Below are 20247 nucleotides of genomic sequence, written 5' to 3' on the forward strand. Positions count from 1 at the left end.
TTGGAGGCAAAGATATTGGAGAACTTTGAAGCTTTTCAAAAGCAAGACAGGGACAGAAATATAAAAATAGAGACTTAAAAAAAAAATTACCAGGAAGTCTTGAAATCGTTCTGGGCTGGTTGGGGTTTCATGTTGTCATATGAACTTGAACTCTCTCCTGGGAACATGGTCCCTGGTACACACAGTGGACTCATCACCTGACTGTTTTGGGAGCCCCATGGTGAAGGGGTCTTTATTAGAAAGAGCTCTGTTCCCTAAACCAGGCCGAGCACTGCTGAGGAAAGCTGGGGACAGATTCTAATCCAGGTCTGACATTGCCAGACATTCTGTCCCAATGTTAAAGTCTGCTCCTAAATTCATTTATTCCTCAAGTCAGGCCTGAGTTGGACACGTGGAATCCAGGAGCAGGTCAGGGCCCGAGACACGAGGGTGGCCAGAGCCTCGGCCTTGGCGTCAGGCAGGCCTCAGCAGAGGGGTGCTGGCCGGTGAGTGGCCTCATGGCTCTGGGAAGTCACTTCCCCTCTGAGTCTCTGTTTGCTGGTCTGTGAAATGGGGAGAGTCATGGTGCTCAAGCAGAGGAGGCCTGGAGGGTAGAATGCAATGGTGCGGGGAAGACTTAGCGGGGGTGTCCAGCATGCAGCAGGTGCCGGGGAACATTCGCATTAGCAAGTGAGCTGGCTCGGGTGTGCGTGCTCGTGGGATCACGCAGGAGCAGGGCTTGTCCCTGGCACACTGCGAGTCATGGGCCGCTTAAACTGCAGAGAGTTTCATTTGACCCTCAAATTGGATCCCTGGCACGGCTGGGCGCCTGGTCCCACGGCTGGCCCTGCTGGGTCCCCGGAGGTCCTAGCCATCGCCCTGCAGGTCACGGTGCTCAGGCCCCTTCTCTGGGTTTCTCTGCAGAGTAAAAATGCTCCCCACAGCCAGGGCGAGTACGACGTCTACAGCACTTTCCAGAGCCACGAGCCGGAGTTTGACTATCTCAAGAGCCTGGAGATAGAGGAGAAGATCAACAAGATCAAGTGGCTCCCGCAGCAGAACGCCGCCCACTCGCTCCTGTCCACCAACGGTGAGGCGCCGCCCGGCCTCGCATGCAGGGGCATGGGCTGTAGATGTTTCTACCAAATGCTGGTTTGTATTTCGCTTATATTGTGAGCATTTTTCTGTGTCTTCAGAACTTCTAGAAAATAATATTTTGAGCAGCATGTAAATCCCATGAGTGAGGATGCCAGACCCCCTCAGACGCTCCCCATGGCTGGACACGGGGCTGCCCCCACTGTGAAAAGAGCCGTCTGGGCCATTTTTATAGGCTTTTGCTTTGGGGTGAGGGAGTGTGATGGACAAGGATGCAGGTCGCAGATGCAGAGGACACTTGACACAAAGCAAACCCCTCCTCCCCATGCCGAATCCAGACCCCCAAACTGGGGCTGTCACCATGGCCTTGCGGGGCAGTGGGAGCAGCCTTGGTGTAGGACCCTGGCTGGCCTCTTAATCCTCCTGCCTCAGGGAGGAGCATGTACCCCTCAGGCCCTGGGGACTGGCTCGATGCCTGCTTCCCAGGCTCCACTCTGAGGAAGCGGCAAGGGGTGTCCTGCTTGGCTCACTGTGGGCCTGGGTCCCCTACTGATGCCCCCCACCCATTCTCCTTCACCTGGGCCTCCTGCTGACCCAGGCAGCCTGGGGTCGGGTAGGACACACCTGGATTCTTTTCTTTCTTTTTCCTTTTCTTTTCTTATTTTTTATTTTTTATTTTTTGAGAGACAGAGTCTCGCTCTGTCACCCAGGCTGGGGTAGAGTGGCATGATCTCTGCTCACGGCAACCTCTGCCTCTCGGGTTCAAGCGATTATCCTGCCTCAGCCTCCCAAGTAGCTGGGATTACAGGCATCCACCACCATGCCCAACTACTTTTTGTATTTTTTAGTAGAGATGGAGTTTCACTATATGTTGGCCAGGTGGATCTCAAACTCCTGACCTCAGCGGGTCTGCCTGCCTCAGCCTCCCAAAGTACTTGGATAACAGGCATGAGACACTGTGCCCAGCCAGGACACACATGGATTCTGTCCCTGCCCTGCCTCTCTTAGGCAGTGGCCTTGCTTTCCTGAGCCTCAGCAGGCTGGACACAGCTCCCTTCTGGGGTCTGTGAAATGGTGCCCCCTCAACCCCCTGAGAATAGTAACTGCTGCACAAGCACCAGCCAGGCTGCGAAGTGCTGTCCCCACGCCTTCCCCGAGGACGTCCAAGCTCCTCAGTGGGGCCTCCGATGCTTTCCTGAACCTGACTAGGCTCAGTTCCTGCCAGCCCACCTGTGCCTGAAGGCTGTCCTCACCCTGCACCTGGCCAACTCCCTCCTCATCCCATAAGCCTCGCTGGGTGCCAGCCTTTTCTGACCTCTCCGCTGAGCCAGGCATTCCTCCTGTGATACCTTGGCTCCTCTTAACTCAGGCTCACCCCTGCTCTGGGCACCTGCTGTTCTGATGGTGTTCTCCCACCAGGTACCCCAAAGGCAGGGTGTGTGTCCCGTAAGGGGCCCTGCCCAGCAAATCTGTCACCTGAGTCAGCAGGGCATGAGAGGTCCTCCCGAAGGGCAGGCCCCAGGGGACAGGAGCCTCGGGTGAGTGCTAAGCCCCATGCAACTGTTCCTTTTAAAAATATTTAAGAGGGACATGTCAGGCTGGTGCGGTGGCTCACACCTGTAATCTCAGCACTTTGGGAGGCCGAGATGGGTGGATTACTTGAGCCCAGGAGTTTGAGACCAGCCTGGGCAATGTGGCGAGACTCTTATCTCTCCAAAAAAATAAAAATATTAGCCAGGTGAGGTGGTGAGAGCCTGTAGTCCCAGCTACTCAGGAGGCTGAGATGGAAGGATCATCTGAGACCGGGAAAGTCAAGGCTGCAGTGAGCTAAGATGGTGCCACTGCACTCCAGCCTGGGTGATTTGAGTGAGACCCTGTCTCAAAAGAAAAGAAAAAAAAAAAAGACATGCCACTTTCTTCCTGCCTCTCTGGAGAAAAGGTCGTCTTTCAGCACTCCCTACGCTCCCCTCCCCTCGAAGCTTCCCAGCCTGGTTTTGAATCCCGGCTTCACTCTTTCCTAATGGCAGGGCCTTGGGTACCTTCCAAATGCCTCACTGATGCCAATTCTCTTCCCAGTTCCTTCTCATCAACATGGTGCCATTTGTTTCGACTCCTGTATTAGTCAGCGTCCTCCAGAGAAAAAGAATCAGTAGGGTATGAGAGTGGGAAAGAGAAAGGGGGATTTATTTTAAGGAAGTGGCTTACGTGACCGTGGAGGCTGGCCAGTCTGAAATCTGCAGGGAGGCCAAAGGCTGGAGGCCTCGAGGCAGAGCTGCAGTTCTGGTCCAAAGCCGTCTGTTGGCAGAACCTTCTCCTCCCCCGGGAGGTGCCTCATGACCTCCTAAAGTGGATCTTCTCTTCCATCCGTCTGGTTAATTATGTGACTTGTTTTATTTTGTTCTGTTTTTAAAGATAAAACTATCAAATTATGGAAGATTACCGAACGAGATAAAAGGCCCGAAGGATACAACCTGAAGGATGAAGAGGGGAAACTTAAGGACCTGTCCACGGTGACATCACTGCAGGTGAGCTCCGGCGAGGAGGAAGCAGGCACATGCCTCTTTATTACACCTGAGGATTTTAGGGCTCTAAAAGCCTTTTGAGATTTGAGCCAGAGTCAAGAGCAGACCCTGGCTGGGCTGCTGGCTGCTGGGCAGCCACGGGCATCTCCCTGCACCTTGCCTCAGTTTCCTCACCAGCAGCATAGAGATGACCACGTTTCTTCTAGGCATTTTGTGAGCATGCAGGGACGGTGCATGGCTATAAAGTGTTGTTCACCTGCCGCTGAGGGTGGAGAGCAAGGCAGATAATCCCTTGTTATAAGAAGGGGGAAACTGAGGCCCAGAGGGAGACAGTGACTCACCTAAAACTGCTCAACTGAGTGAGTAGGCAGAGGCGGAAGGAGAATGGGCCAGCAGAGCTTTGTGGCTCCTGAGTTCTTTACTGAGGGCAGAGGGACACCTGGACCATATGAGGCCTGTAGCATCTACAAAGGCCTGAAACAGACATACCTGAAACAGTCACCCACGTGCCCAACATCCAGTGAGCTGCATAAATAGAAAGCGGTAGTCAATGCTCTTCCTGAGAAGAAATAAATGTTTAAATACATTGGCTTAAATGACCGGCAAATTGCACAAATAAATTCTGAGGAAGTGGGCAGCCAATTAGCTTCGATGTTGAGTAATGAGGGTGATGGTGCCCCCTGCCCCACCCCCACTCCCAAGAAAGGTTATGAGGGTTTCACGTAGAGGGAGGGATACAGCGATCACATCTTGATCACCCTGGTGTTTGGGGCAGAGCCAGTGGCCTTCATAAAAATCCTGTTTCTGTCCCTCCCAGTGTTGGAGGTTTTTTTCTGTAAGTCACACACATCCCAAGACACTTAACTGTCACTGAGAACGTGGGTGCCCTGGTCTGTCCTCATCCTGCCTCTCACCTTGTTTGCTTCCGATTTCACCCACGCCATGCCAACCCTGCACAGAGTTCTACCCACCCTGCGCAGTTCACACTGCAGGCAGCTGTTGTTTACTGAGGAGCTGCTGCCCGCTAGACCCTGGGCTAGCCCTTGGGGCCCTAGAGGTGAGCAAGGTTCAACTCAGTACCTGTCCCCAACGTGGCCCCGGCCCCCAAGGAAACAGACATGGAATCACCATCACACTGGCGGTCAGTGCTGTGACAGAGGGACACAGAGAGGCCGTGGGCACCCCAGGAGGCCTTTCTTTACTTGGTCAATTTGGTGAACTCCCATACATCCTATAAAACCCACTGGCCTTCACCTCTGTAAAGCCTTTCTGCACAGGCCAGGTGAAAAGTGTGAGCTTTCCTGTATCCACTGTTGCCTTTTGCATCCAACACTGTCTGTCCTTCGTATCTGTATCTTCCTTGCCCCTCACCTTGACTAGACTGTGGCTTCTGTGGAGGCAGCATGTTTTACTCATGAAACCCCCAAACCTTAGGGAAGGTTTTCTTTTCTCTCTTCCTCCCTTTACTAAAAAACTGGCTTTGAGATCTGGTTTGGTGGATGGCAGCGAATGGCTGGAGCACTGGGCAAATTGGGTCACAAGGCTGCCCGGAGAAAACAGAAAGTAATGTTGCCGGAAGGAAGGGAAAGGCAGATTGAGATGCCAAGACTTTGCTGGGCCAGTGATGCTCTGCCCTCCTCCAGAGCTGCTGGACTCCCTGTCTCTCTGGAGAGTCCAGGGATCCCCAGGGTGGGCAGTGGCTGCACCCTGAAGGAAGGGAAGGTTAGCTGCTTACCTAAAATATCTGACACAGGAATACATGCAGGGAGGATGCCCTGAAGGAGTCCAGACACACTAACACCAACTCCCAGGCACACAGCCTAGAAGCAAAGACACAGAGGCAGCGACACAAAAACCACCCAGAGCCAGGCTGGCACTCACACTGGTGCTGCACACACACACACATGCACACACACATGCACATACACGTAGACTCATTCATGCATGCACACGCTCATACATGCACTCTCAGCCATGCACACTCCCACACACACACGCTGGGTGCCCTGGTGTGTGGGAAAATTTAATGTAGGCTGCAGAGCTGCCTCTGCTCCAAAGGAGCTCAGTGCTTGTCACTCTGACTGCAGCACCAAGGCTGTCACCTCCCATCTCAGCTGTTCCCTGAGAGTTCAGGGACACAGCCCATTCATTCATTCACTCACATATTCACTCATTCACTGGAGAGCCTCTCTGCTAGGCCTTGGACTGAGCACCAGAGAGATGGAGAGTTAAGCAAGAGGTGACGCCTCGCTGGCTAGGAAAGCTGATGGGACCAGATGACAGCCTCAGGGTTGGTCAGGGCTGTGCAAGGGACCTTCGGGGCTGTGAAAGTCCAATGTCTGATGCCATGGCAAGGACCCTCACACTAACCATCTGAGATGAAAGTTCGTATGAGTCAGGCTAATTCCACCACTGTAACAAAACAACCCCATCAGTCCAGGGCTGAGCTCAGAAATGCATTTCTCACTATGGGAAGGTTCGGTGTGGGTGTGCTGGTTGGGATACAGCTCTTTTGCAGGCTCCTTCCATCCCCATCCCGTGAGTCTCAGTCCCTAAGGCTTGGGTCCTCACCTTCCACCATGGGGAGGTGCTCCCGCTGCTGAACTGTATCAGGGCCAGGCATCACTTTGCTCATATCCCATTGGTCAGAACTAGTCACATGACCATGCCTGGGCACAAAGGCTGCTGGGAAATGTAGTCCACCTGTAGACAGCTGTTTCCCAGTGACAGCACTGCGTTGCAGGAGGGAGGCGAGGAGGCTTGGTAGACAATTGGCTGGCTCTGCCACATTATCTTTTCATTTCATTTTAGAGTTAAGGAAATTGGGGTATAGGAGGGTTCAGCCACTTATTCACAGACCCACAGCAGGTAAGCTTTCACGCCTCTCATGCAGGGCTGGTGGGCGGCAGGCATTTCCATCTGTCACTGCCTATTTCAGACCACGGACGATCAGGATGGACGCCCACCCGTGTGTTCCAGCCTCCAGTTTGGATCACGTGCCCACGGCGTGCTACGTCCTGATGCCGCCGCCTGGCCTTCACCTCCTCCCTGCCTCCCCATCCTCTGCAGGTGCCGGTGCTGAAGCCCATGGACCTGATGGTGGAGGTGAGCCCTCGGAGGATCTTTGCCAATGGCCACACCTACCACATCAACTCCATCTCCGTCAACAGTGACTGCGAGACCTACATGTCGGCAGATGACCTGCGCATCAACCTCTGGCACCTGGCCATCACCGACAGGAGCTTCAGTATCCTTCACTGTGGCCTGGCCGGTGCCTCCCACAGGCATGGTGGCTTCCGGTGGGCGGCGGGTTTGGTTTGGTTGGCAGCCAGCTGGTTTGGGGGTGGCTGCATTGTTTAACTTCTTCAGTGAGGCACCTCTGGCTCCTAGTATGCGTGTGAGGCCCAGATACAGAATCATATGTCACGTCTGTTTCTGAAAACCACAAAAATCACGGTTGCTGAGCATCGCACGTAACCCATCGCCTCCTCCAGGGTGGCCACGATCCCCCTCATCCTGGGGCCTCACCAGCGGCCAGGAGGGAGACAGAGTTCAGGGTTCAGCTGCTCTGGACGAGGGACTGCTGGCCTGGCTCAGCGTCCACTGGAGGCTGTTCGGGGCCCTCCCCACCGGGGCCCAAGGCAGGCTGTGTTAGCCTAGGAGGACCAGCACTGGGGCCCCAACCAGGGCTTTGGATGCAAACCAGGGTGTCAGAAGCCCAGCTGAGTTGGGGTCCTGAGAGCCCCCTGCTTGGTGTTCCCGTGTCAGGGCAAGCTGGGGGCAGCAGCATTGACAATTCCCGCCGACTGCTGAGGGGAGAGCTGGTGATGGCATGAGCACCGGCCTGCAGGCAGGGCAAGGCTTGACCTGCTGGCAGGAGCGGGAGGCGGGGGCTGGTGGGCAGGCAGGCAGGTCGCGGAGATGTCACTATTCTGCATACACACAATGATGATAATAATTATAAAAACATACAGTGAGGCTCTGTGTGCCAGGCTCTGTGACTAACATCAACAGGCATTCATTTTAACTCATTTCATCTTCACAGCAACCCTACGAGGTAGGTACTGTTATAAGTCTCCTTTACAGATGAGGAAACTGAGTCACAGAGCACTCAAGTTAACTAGCTCAAAGCTCACAGCCAGCAAGTGTCAACACTGGGCTTGAAACCCAGGCCCTCAGGCCCCAGACTCCCCGCTTCTAACCTCCACACCACACTGCCCTTTGTGGAGGATGCCGCCCAGGTCTGTCTTAGAAGGGGTGGGAAGACCCTCCTGAAAGCCTCCATGCAACCGGATGGCCTCCCAACTCCAGGCAGCCTGGGCACCCAGCACCGGTCACCAGTGGGCTGTATCCCTCAGAGCAGTAGAAGCCAGGATAGCTGTGGGGAGCAGGGGAGGCGGGGAGCAGTCCGGGAAGGGCGAAAGAGAGTAAAAAATGGCTTTTGTGGGCTGAGAGCCAGGCACAGCCAGAGACCGCTGGGCAGGGAGACCCTCAGGAAACAGCAGGAAGGGAACAGAGCAAAGCATCGGATGTCCCCTGAGCCAGCCAGAGGGTGCGGGGCACACGTGTGGGTTTCGGAGGCAGAAAGTCTGTTTGGGTCTGACTGCCACCTTCAAGCTCTGTGACCCTGGGTGAGTGACCTCTGTCTCTGAGCCTCCATCTTTTCAATCATCCCTCCTCATAGAGCTGCAGGGTACCGTCAGTGAACCCCTCTGTGTGATGTGCCCAACACTAAGTCAGCACTTGGTGGGTGTCAGGAAGCATCAGAGTCTCTGCCTTCTCCTGTCCCAAAAGCATGGAGTGCCCAGAGCTAGGAGGCTGGATTGGGATGGCCAGAAAGGTTCCAGGAAGGATTGGGACCCGAGCTGCTTTGAAGGCTTGAAGCTCAGATTTCTCTGTACATAGAGGGCTGGGCTGGACATCTGTCTGACCCTCCATTGAAGCTGAAAGGCCATCGGGCCCCACCAGTCCACGGTGCTCACAGCAGCGGTTGGTTAGACTCTTCCTGCTGCACGAGCATGTTAGATGTGGGTAACTGTAAGAGAGCTTCAGGCCAGGTGGCTTCAGGGGCTGGAGCAGCATGGGCGATGGCTCTCTGGGCTGATTGCCTCTGCTGTCTTCTGTGGCTTCAATCGCAGGTGCCAGTAGTTCGCGCCCCATCCTCCCAGAATAAAGTACAGGAGAAATAAGACCAGTTCTCTCTGAACTGTCCCACCAGGACCCCAGATGGCACCCCATGGGCTCTCATTGGGGGTGAATGCCTTGCTGTGATTGGCCAGGCCGGACTCCTGTATCTCTCCCTGGTGCTGGAGGAAGTCAGCTCCGCCCCCAGCCCCTGGATGTGGGGGAGAGGCGGTCTCCTAGCAGGGGCTCCAGGTCTGCAAATGGGGAGGATGTGGGGCTCACTGAGTGGCCTAGGCAGTACCGTACAGTTTACAAATCAGCCTGCCGTTCACTGTCTCACTTGGTGCTCAGAGCCAGTGGTAATGTGATGATCACCCCATTTCACAGATGAGGACATGGAGGCTGGAGGAGATGAGGGATTGGCCCAGAGTCCGCATTTAGCAGGGGCAGAGCCGGAGCTCATGCTCGGGCCTCCGTGCCTGGTCCAGGGCTTTCGCCCTGGCCTTGGCCTGCCCCCTGCAACCCTGGGACAGTGGCAGCCACCCTCCTCGAGCCCCCACCTCCTTCCTGCTGGACTTGGGTGGGGATGGTAATTGCTGCGGTTTTTCTGTCCGGGCTGCTGTGAGGATTCCGTGACACTACAGGTGCCGAAGCCCTTTCTAAAGAACCGTAAAGCCCTGGAGTATGGAAGGGATACTGCTTCATTTCATGTATTCAACCATTCATTCCCTGTGCTTTTCTACTCCCAGGTCCACACTGAGCCCTGGGGACACAGGGATGAATGACAGAAACTCACCCCTTCCCTGGAGGGCTCAGGGGCTGCTGGGGGACACAGCCCTGCCATGGCAGTGGAAGGCAGGGAGCCGTCCTTGCTGTAGCCCAGGGTCTGGACAAGCTGCTGCAGGGGCCGCCGAGGAGGCCAGAGAAGGAATTTGGGTAGGAAGCTCCCTGGGCTCGAGGAGGCTGCCTGAGAGCATGGGCGTGCGGGAGGCGGACGCATGAGGAGGCGGAAGGTGCCGGAGCTGTGACGCTGTGGATGGTGTGGGCAGGGGGCGTTCTCCTGGGGAGGGGGCCCTGAAAGCCAGTCATTCACAAAACCCCCACAGCTCTGACTGCCTCCGCGTGCCCCACATGCTTCCATTTACTTTTCCCATTTAAAAAAATTTGTTTTCTTTAAATTGAGTTGCTTTATTTTTGCCTAAGTAACTTTCTTTTGAAAGGGAATTGAATTTCACCATCCTAAGTTAAAGTATCATGTACCATAAACAGGAGGCAGCCGCAACCATAACGGCGATGCACACAAAATGGTGGAAATAAGATCCAGTCTCAGGTCTGTTGGAACCTTCTGTAATAATAGACCGCTCTGTCTGCACTCACCTGGCAGCAGCCACCAGCCCCATGTGCCTACTGAGTGCCTAAAATGTGGCTTGGTGACTGAGGAGCGACATCGTTAATTTGATTTAGTTCTGGTTAATCATACTTCAGAAGAAATAGCCACATGTGGCCAGCGGCTACTGAACAGACACTGCAACCTCTCTCCAGGTTGCCCTTAGACCCTGAAGCTGGTTCTCTCTGAAAAGATGGAGGTAAACATGTGCTTCAGTGTTAAGGTGGGAGAATGAAAACGGAGACATCCCCCCTCATTCATCAGAAGGGTTGAATCCTGTCTCGGTGTCTGCATCTATATTACGTTACTGGAGGCTGTGCTGACTTCCCACCTCCCTGCTTCCAGGGGACGGGAAGCTATCAAGCTATTGATGTACCGTAAACAGGGGTGTGTCACTAGTCAGCCATGGGTGTGTCGTGGGTGAATTGGATTCTTGCTGACAAGCCTGGCGGCCTGGGGACCAGCAAGGAGACCCGGGGAGAGAGAGTGAGAGGCAGGTCCAGAGCGTGGCCATGGTGGGAGGCGGTGGAGGAGTGAGATTGTAAGGATGGAGATATCATAGATTTGGGTGGTATCATAACTTTTTGGATCGGGGTGGCCACAGGACATTTGAATAAGTTGGTTGTGAATAAGAAAAGGGGGTTGGTTCATCCCAGGACTGCAAAGTCCTCCCTGGCCATTACCATGAGCCTTGCCTCCTGCCCCGTCCCAAACACACAGATTGTGCCCAGTCCACATGTTGCAGAGCACACCATTTACCAGCAGGTATTTATTAAGCACCTACTGTGTGCCAGGCCTCGTGGGTGATGCTGGAATTAGATAAAGATCCTACCTGCAGGAGTGGACACATGATAAACCATTGGTAAAACACCCAGCTTTGGAGCAGGTGGTCCGTGGATGCTACGGGGAGTCGGTGGCCCAGCCAGCACAGCCGTGTACATTTCTCTCCAGCCACACCTGCTGCAGGCTGCAGGCCTCAGGTCGGTGGAGGCTGAGCCAGGGGTCTGGTTTTTGCCAAGTGAAGATGTAGATATGGAGCTGATGGTGTGTGCAAGGGAGTGAAAATAATGATTATTGACCAAAGAATCTGAGCCAGGCGAGGGACAGTGACAAGGGAGGAGTGTCGGCAGATCGGGGGCCTCGGTGGATCCTGGGAACATCCCTGGCCGCACACCCTGCCATGTAACTCAGTGTCGGATCTCTGTGTAACTTCCCATTCTGTGAAAATGATTGTATTAATTCATCGAAATGTAAAGCACCCTGGCCTTAGCGATAGAAGAATGTGTGTCTATAGCATGCGCAAGATTCTGAGCTGGGCTCGAGGCAGCCCTGACCAGTCAACTTAGGCATTTGGCAGGAGTTGAGTGGAGTCTCCAGGGGCACGTGGTAGCCATGGAAACCTCCCTGATTGGATCAATTCATTGGGGAACCTCAGTGCACCTGGCGCTCCCCATGGCCTGTTGCCACAGTGACAAGACACGGACCCAGGGTTCACACCACAGAGACAAGCCTCACTTGGCAGGGAAGGTGTCGGGACTGTGGGCTGCAGGTGCCGCGATGAGGCTGACAGCAGCCGAGTAATGAGAGGAGGTGTTTCATTTCTGACATCGGAGGAGGCCAGAATTCAGCTGAGACCCCATGCAGAGCTGGGAATTGCTCTGAATTTTTTTTTTTTTTTTTGAGACGGAGTCTTGCTCTGCCGCCCAGGCTGGAGTGCAGTGGCCGGATCTCAGCTCACTGCAAGCTCTGCCTCCCGGGTTCACGCCATTCTCCTGCCTCAGGCGTGTAGTAGCTGGGACTACAGGCACCCACCGCCACCTCGCCCGGCTAGTTTTTTGTATATTTTTTTTTTAGTAGAGACGGGGTTTCACCGTGTTAGCCAGGATGGTCTCGATCTCCTGACCTCGTGATCCGCCTGTCTCGGCCTCCCAAAGTGCTGGGATTACAGGCTTGAGCCACCGCACCTGGCCTGCTCTGAATTTTTGAGACACCTTTTGAGCAAATCTCAGTAGGGTGGATTCTGGCTGTCAGAGGGTGACAGTTGTGATCAGTCCTGACAAGAAAAACCCAGGGTCGGGAGGCCTGTGCCCACACAGAGCCAGGGGAAGGCGTGGGCTGGACTTGGGGTTCGCGTCCTTTTGACCCTTGCTGTCTGGGGTCCTCACTTGGCCCGATGACGCTGTTCCGTCCTCCGTGCCCGCTGGAGTTTTCCACTGTGTCACGTCTCCTAAGTCCAATCACTAACACTTTCCGTCTCAGCAAAATCGACGTTGAGTAACCGTATCAAGAGCAAGGAAAACATTTTTTAGTAAAGGAGAAAAAGAGGGCATTGCTTTGACCATTGGACAGTGAGAAAGGTGACTCAGAGGACATCTCTGCTGGAATGCCGTCATTGGCTCTCAGATGGAGGGAGGGAGCCCGGTGATACCGCAGCTCTGTGACCTGTCTCGGTGTAGTCACCAAGGCTTAAGCAAGAGGAGCCCTCCCAGCCTCCTCCCTCTCCCTCACCCTCAGAATGGAAACAGGTGCTGAGCCCTCTCTACTCTCCCCTGACACTTGCCCGAATCTCGCCCTGCCCTGCACAGAGCCTTCTGCACAGCTGTGAAATTGGCTCATCGGAACCTCTGGTCTGACCATGTCGGCTCCCCTTAAAGCTCTCAGGGGTTGCCCTCTGGCTTCTGGAGAAAGCCTGAGCCCGTCCACAGTGCCCTGTGCCTTTGGTGATCAGCCCCTGCCCACCTCTCTGGTCACACTGGCTCACTCCTTCAGCCACTGGGTCCCTGGTGTGGGGCAGGGTGGGGTGGAGCACTGCCATCCGCCATCCCTTCTCCTGACCGTGCCATCTGCCTCTTTGCCCTGGCTGACTCCTGTTGCCCACATGCAGTATCTCACAGCCCACTGCCTGGGACAGCCTCTGACCTGTCCCTGCCACACCCCCCCAGGCTGGTCAGAGCCCCTCTAAGCCTGCAGCTCCTTGGCTGCCCCCTGGTCACATTGAGTTTTCTGCCTCCTCCATTTTGTGGTGACAGCCCTGAGATGAGGAACCCGGGGTGAGGCCTCTCTGCGTGCCCTGCGTGGTAGGCTTTCAGGGGTTTCGTAAGTACCCCAAAAGTAGGCTTTCATAAGTACCTTGATAGGAGGTGCTTATGAACGGTTGTAGGTGGAGTGGGCTGGAAGTTCACCATTTCCATGTGGTCTAAGGATACAGACACCTCCTTGTTGATCTGGGCTCGTGGGGAATCAGATACCCCAAACCCTAAAGTGCAAGAGAAGGAGCCTGGGCTTTGGGCTCTGGCGGCCCTGGGCTCAGACCCATTGCTCAGCCTTCTGGGCCATCAGCTTCCCTGAATGCAAAATGGGAAATTTCCCTTTTATAAGGATATTTGTAACGTATAAAGAAATCTTTCACATAAAGAGCCTGGTGCCTAATTGGAGCCCAGCAAGAGGATGGATTATTTTGTCTCTTAAACAATAGCCCCTCAGATATTTAAGGTTGGTTCTCATAAAATCTCTGCATCTCTGATGGGTAAAACTCCTTTTTCCACAGTGCAGTTTCAACATCTGTTTAAGCAACCTCTCGCGTCCTTTGATACCAATATTTTGAGACTGTTAATGCAGCACTGGGTGAGTTTTCTTGTGTCTGATGCGTCTTGAAGGTAACAAATTGCACAGGAAGTCTCAGTGGATAGACCTCTGCTTTATTTTTAGCACCCAGATAATTTTAAAGAGGGTTCGATTGATTTTTCTCTCCCTTAGTGATTTGTCGTAGTGGGAACTGGCATTGCACCAAGCCTCGGCCTGGAGCACATTTTTCTAATTCCCATTTACAGAGGAGGTCCCGTGGCCAGGTGGGCTGGAGGGGGTGCAGCGACTCACCACAGGAGGCTCAGAACTCTGATCAGCCCATGCCTGCCTGAAGACTCAGCTTGTCCTCTGTGCCAGGAACAAAGGAGGGAGCAGGCACGGTCCCTCTGCTTGCAGGCTCTATGCTGGGCCAAGGGATCCCGAGCCCAGGCTCCACCCCTGCATCTGCCACTGACCCTGATCAGTCACTCAGTCTTTCTGTACCCCCTTTATCTCATCCACCCCATGGGAGTGTGTCTCCTGTACCAGGAGCTGTGAAGGAAGAATGGCAGATGAGTATGGGGCCTGATGCGACGCAGACACGCAACCCTCACCAGCCCATGACCCACTGTCGGGCACCTTACGGGCTGCCTCTTCATCCTGCCCATGGTGCTAATTTAGAGAGGGAGATTGGGATGCCCTGCTCAGAAATGCTCTGTTCACAGCGTATGAGATATGTACAACTGACGGCCGGGAGTCTGGACCCCTGGGTTCTGACTCCACCTCTGCCATTACCTGTCCACGGTTCTGTGCATTCACTGGTTCATTCAGTAGCACTGGCCGAGAGTCTACTCTGTGTTGAGCATTGGTGCTAGGGAAGCAGACAGGGTCTCTGGCAGGGCCTGCAAGTATAGTTGTATGGGGTGTCTGCTGCCCAAAAGAGGTGATGATCCAAGCCAGGCACCTTGGGAAGAAGGGACTTTTTTGTTTTTTTAGTTCTGCAAGGAAGAGCTGTCTTTTAATAATTGGCGCAAAGGCACTTTGTGAGTGAATGGGGATCCTGATGCTGTCTGGGTGAACTTTCTAGGTGAGCAAGAAGATACTCTTCTTCTTGCGCAAGCCTCAGTAAGTCCCGTGATCCCATCATCCGAATGCACCCAGAGCCCACCTGCCTCTCAGCCCCCAGCATGTGTCCAGGTCACTGTCTCACCCTGATCATGATGGTGACCTGACTGGCCTCCCTTCTTAGGTCTGGGAGCCAGATTGCCAGAGCTCAGACCTTGGCCCCAAGACATAGGGATTCTGCAGCCTCGGTCAGCTCACTTGGGCTGTCTGTGCCCCAGCTCCTCACCTGTAAAGTGAGGAGAAGCCCCTGTTGACACCATGTGGCTGCTTGAGGACTGGGTGCTATGATAATATGTGGGAAGCCTTTAGCGCAGTGCCTGGCAAATCACTGAGCTGCAGGATCATTGCTTCATTAGCTGTGTTTCCCCAGGCATTTCCTTACAGTCTGTTCTCCTACAACATGAGAAAAAAATAAAAATGACAAGATCATGTCACTCCCTGCTCAGAACCCTTCAGCAACTTCTCCCAACTTGGAGTAACTCCGCCCCTTTCTGTGGCCTCCGAGGCCCTGCAGGAGCTGGCCCTGGCCCCTCCCTAGCTCACTTTCTCCTCTCTCCCTGTGCTCCCTTGGCTCAGCCTTCCTGGCCCCCTACTCTTCACCATATTTCCAGCCATCTCCTGCAGCAGAGTCATTTTGCACTGGCTATTCCTTCTGTCTGTGAAGTTTCTCCACCCTCATCCACTCAGTGGACACCTTCTCAGAGAGACCCTCCTTGACCAGTCTGTCGGAACTAGTCCCTCCCCTCCCTGACTCCCTCGAGCCCCTTCCCTTAAGACTTGGCCCCTACCTCATTCCCTGTTCATTTCCCGACTCTGCCTCCTGGACTGACGGCTTCCTGAGAGCAGGGACCTTGTTTGGTCTACCTGGAGTAATGCCTGGTCCAGAGTAGATGCTCAAAGAATGGAACCAGCACAATAAAGTGAGATGGGTGCTAGGATGAGGTGGGGAAGACCCTGGTCTCCTTAGAAACTCCTTGATGGAAAGGCATTGGCACTGAGGCTTCTGTCCTGGGCCTGCCATGTGGTCCCCTGGCAGGTTGCTTCACCTTCCTGGACACCGGTTTCCCCCTCTCTTGGCTGGACTGGTGTCCTGAAGCTGGCTTTCACTTAAACAGGTGGGCTATCCTTGCCAGGTCTCCCTTGATCTGGTTATGTGCAACCTTGTGTCTTGCTAGCTGCTGGCATGACACAAGGTCACACATGGCTTGTAACAGCCAGGTGTGCACATCTCTTCCCAAATCCAGCTTCGTGGGCATCTCTTTGGCAGCTTGAATCTGGCCATGGTGGTAGTATTTCTTTTCTTTTCCTTTTTCTGCTTCTTTTCTTTCTTTCTTTCTTCTTTTTTTTTTTTTTTTTTGAGATGGAGTCTCGCTCTGTCCCCCAGGCTGGAATGCAGTGGCGCGATCTCGGCTCACCGCAATCTCCGCCTCCCGGGTTCACGCCATTCTCCTGCCTCAGCCTCCCGAGTAGCTGGGACTACAGGCCCCTGCCACCACACCCAGCTGATTTTTAGGTTTTTTTTGGTAGAGATGGGGTTTCACCGTGTTAACCAGGATGGTCTCGATCTCCTGACCTCGTGATCCGCCCACCTTGGCCTCCCAAAGTGCTGGGATTACAGGCGTGAGCGACCACACCCGGCCTGGTGGTAGGATTTCTACAGATATCTACAAACACTACAAAATCAATCTCTCCCCAGAAGAGAGGGTATTGTTCAAGTTACCAGCACACAACTGCTCTGGAGCCTTCACAAGGCCAGGCAGTTGGTCAGTCAGCCTCCACCATGACTGAGGGCTTCCTGTGTGCAATGGCGCTGTCCGTGGTGCTGACCTGTTGTGAGCCCTTGCTGCGTGGAGGTCAGCATCTCCACCTCCCACCCCACTGCCACTACTTGCTGTGTTACACGGTGTTCTGAGCACGCTGTCCATGTTAACTGGTTGAATTTTCCCAACAACACAATGTGGTAGGCATTATTAATATCCCCCCTTTACAGATGAGGAAACGAAGCCACAAGAAGTTTCAGTAATCTACCCAAAGTCAAACGGGGAAAGGGGGTGTACCAGGGCTGGGATTCAGACTTAAGCCGCCTGGATGCATAGCCATGCACTTAACTGTCATGCTACACTGCCTCTCAGGCATCATGGTAACAACCCCAGTTGCAGCCTGCCTGGCGCTGGGGTGAACAAATGCAGGATGCCACCCGGTTGCATTTCACTCTCATGACCACTGACCAGGTGGGGGCTGTCACTGTCCCAACTCTGCAGAATGGAGAGGGGCTCTGAGAGGTGGGCTCCTTTGCTGAAGGCCCCTCTGAGCCCAGTGTCCTTCTGATGGCCTGCCCAGCTCTGTTGAGACAGCCATATTTCTCGGTTCTTGCTCTAGGTCCTGTGGAAAGACAGGCCCAATTGCAGGATAGATTGGAGGTTGTTTTGCGATGAGCATGGCTGTCAGTAGCTGTATGGCAGTCCTCCCGTTTGCCCTGCAGGTGGCATAGTAGAGGTGTGCGACCCTGGCCTGCCTCCTGTCCCTTCCCAATCCTCCCGTTTGCCCTGTAGGTGGCATAGTAGAGGTGTGCGACCCTGGCCTGCCTCCTGTGCCTTCCTGACAGACCTCCCTGGCATTTCTAGAACTCGCTCCCTGTTAAAATCCTCTTGACCCCAGTCCTGAGCCCCAGACCCTTGGCCTGCTTCCCTCTTCAGGATGGGTCCTACCACTTCCAGCCTCATGTCAGGACCCTTCTACCCTCATAGCTCACACTCCATCACCCTGGAGCCTCTCCCTCCCTTTAGAACCCTTAGAACTCCTCTCCTTTTGGACAGAGCCCATGCTCCCTCCAAGTCCTGCTGGTGCCGCATCCTCTCCAGCCTGGCTCTCGCCCTTTCTGCCTCCCTCCCTCATGCTCAGCCATCCAGCCTCTCACACCTCTGAGCCTTGCACTCCCGCTCTTCAACCCTCTCACCCCCTCCAACACAACACACACACACACACACACACACACACACACCCCAAACACTTTCCCACCTGCTGACTCTGCCGGGATAACTCCTACTCACCATGGGCTTCAGAGGACCCTTCCCTGACTCTACACCATCTCAGGGCCTCGTTATAAATCTCTGACATGAGCACCTGTGTCTCTCTTAGGCCATTGATCGATCGTGGAGCTAAACCTGCTTCCCTGCCAGGCTGGGAGCCCCGGCAGTCAGGGCAGGGTCTGGTCTGCTCCTTCTCAGTGCTGTGGGGGTACCGCTGCCTGGGTGCATGTCCCGTCTCTGTCCAACCTTGGATTCCCTCTCCCAGTTCTTGGAAACCAAGGCATGCCATTTGCCATAGACCCTCCTAGACCTCCCAGGGGGTGACAAGCACTGTACCTTTTGCATCCTGCTTAGTTGTATGCTTTTTTCCCCAGAGGGAGAGAAAGACTCTGATTGGGAATTCTAATTTAACTAACTTCAATTTAACTGTAGCCATGTGCTAGGTCCTGTGACATATGTCATCTGGTGAAATCCTCATTACAGCCCTGCAAAGCAGAAGTTATCAACCCATTCTACAGATAAGAGAAGCAGAGCGCAGAAAGGCTGAGTTTTCAAGAGGTCACACAGATGTTAGGCAGTGGGGCTGGACTTTGAGGCTCTGGGCTTTGTGATTCAGAAGCCAGGACTTTCTTCCTTTTTCATAGCTTGGTTGATTCTGTTCTAAGCACTTACGAATCACCTGAGCTCGGCCGTGGCAGAGCTGTGAAGATGGGCTCATCACACAGAGAGTGTGCAGGGCTCAGTGGCTTGTGCAGTGAGTGGCAAAATAGAACAGCACCTTTCCCATGGTTCCAGCAAGCTGGGTTCTGCTCCCCAAGAGGAATTGCATCATCATTAAAGTGTTTTGAGCGGAGAAGGGAAGGAGGCTGTTACAGGCTAGATTGTGTCTGCCCATCCCCATTCATGTGTTAAACCCTAACTCCCAGAACCTCAGAATGAGACTGTATTTGGAGACAGGGCCTTAAAGGGGTGATTAAGTTAAAATAAGGCTCGTAGGGTGGACCCTAATCCAATCTGACTGGTGTTCTTATAAGAAGAGGTGATTAGAACCCACAGAGAGATGCTAAGACGCAGGAATGAGAATGTGAGGACACAAGGAGAAGGCAGTCACCTTCAGGCTGAGGAGATGGGCCTCAGAAGGAGCCATCCCTGCTGACACCTTGTTATTGGACTTCAGGCCTCCATAGCTATGAGAAACACATATTGATAAGCCACTCGGTCTGTGGCATTTTGTTACGGCAGCCAGGAATCCTCCTGTAGGGTCTGACATGCCTTGGTCTGAGTGCTTACAGCTCATGTTTGTAGTCAGGTCATCTTTTGGAGAAGATTTGCTGAAAAAGCAGTTTTTCAAGATGACCTCTGTGTGCAGGAGGCCTTCTAGGGCACCTCCACATCAAGAATCCCTGGTGAGTTCATGCAGGGGGCCTTTTGTGGCTCTTGGCAGGGCTGCCTCCATCCCTAACTCCAGTGGCTGCTTGGTTGCCATAGCGACAGCTTCCTCCATCCTGAGAGCAGGCTCCTGCCGAGTCATCTGGATGAGCCTCACTGTGCTCGGTGAAATTGGTGGAGCCCAAGGCTGCAGCCCTCTCTCTCATGGATCCCTGCCCTGCACCCAGCGTCCCCCTTGCTGAGGACACAAGCCAGTCTAGCCGGCCTGGCATCAGGGTCCTTGGGGTGCCAACCCCATGGGGAAAGCTGTAGATGGTGTGGAAAGGAGTTTACTCCAGAACGGCGGGAGGGAGGCTGACTGGAAGTTAGGGAGCCAGGATTTCAGTTCTTACACTGGCAGGGCTCCACGTGTGGCCCTGGGCAAATCACTGCCAGCCCTGGGCCTCCCTCTCCTCCTGGGTGGGGTTGGCACATGGGCAGTCCCTGCCTGCAGGGTAGACTCTTCGCCTGGCCTGTGCTGGGGCACGGCTCTCTGGGGTTATCACCATGTCTCAAAGTTCAGTTACTTGCTGTGGTTTTTACATTAGCTTGTTGTGGGGTCTCCACTGGGGCCCATCATGATGTGAATGAGTACTTGCACACTGCTTTGGCGTTTGTGGAGTGCTTTGCATACCTGCTCCTCACTTGAGCTCCTTGCCAGACCGAACCAGTGATGCTTCTTCATTTCACGTACCTGGCTTTATTTCCAGTCAGCAGAGATTTGCCCCGTAGAGGAGCAAGCAGCCCTTGGTTCCTGTGCCCATCTTACAGGAGAGGACGACCGGGGTGCAGACTGGTGCAGCTTGGCTGCTGTGGCTCCTGGAGGTGCAGCCACCTCCTCCAGCCTCATGTGGGGCTGGTGTGGCTGAGCTCGCATGGCTGGGCTCCAGGAGAGCAGGCCATGCCTCTGGTAGCAGGAGATAAAGGAGTTTCTTTTTTTTTTTTTTTTTTTTTACAGGTGAAATAAATTTTAATGATAAAATTACTTTAGTAA

The 20247-nt window shown here is 54.1% G+C and overlaps 1 protein-coding gene across 4 annotated transcripts in view; it reads left to right on the forward strand.

Annotated features, from left to right (window-relative positions):
* The window catches only part of PPP2R2C (protein phosphatase 2, regulatory subunit B, gamma), a 251874-nt gene that overhangs the window by 191063 nt on the left and 40564 nt on the right, over window positions 1–20247 (forward strand). For all 4 annotated transcript variants that reach the window (XM_011935418.1, XM_011935416.1, XM_011935419.1 and 1 more), the window contains 3 exons: window positions 904–1069; window positions 3487–3599; window positions 6666–6843. In XM_011935418.1, the coding sequence (XP_011790808.1) occupies window positions 904–1069; window positions 3487–3599; window positions 6666–6843 (457 nt within the window). The remainder of the gene's footprint in view (window positions 1–903; window positions 1070–3486; window positions 3600–6665; window positions 6844–20247) is intronic.

Source organism: Colobus angolensis, unplaced genomic scaffold (genome assembly GCF_000951035.1).
Source record: "Colobus angolensis palliatus isolate OR3802 unplaced genomic scaffold, Cang.pa_1.0 Scaffold143, whole genome shotgun sequence".
Taxonomy (NCBI): domain Eukaryota; kingdom Metazoa; phylum Chordata; class Mammalia; order Primates; family Cercopithecidae; genus Colobus; species Colobus angolensis.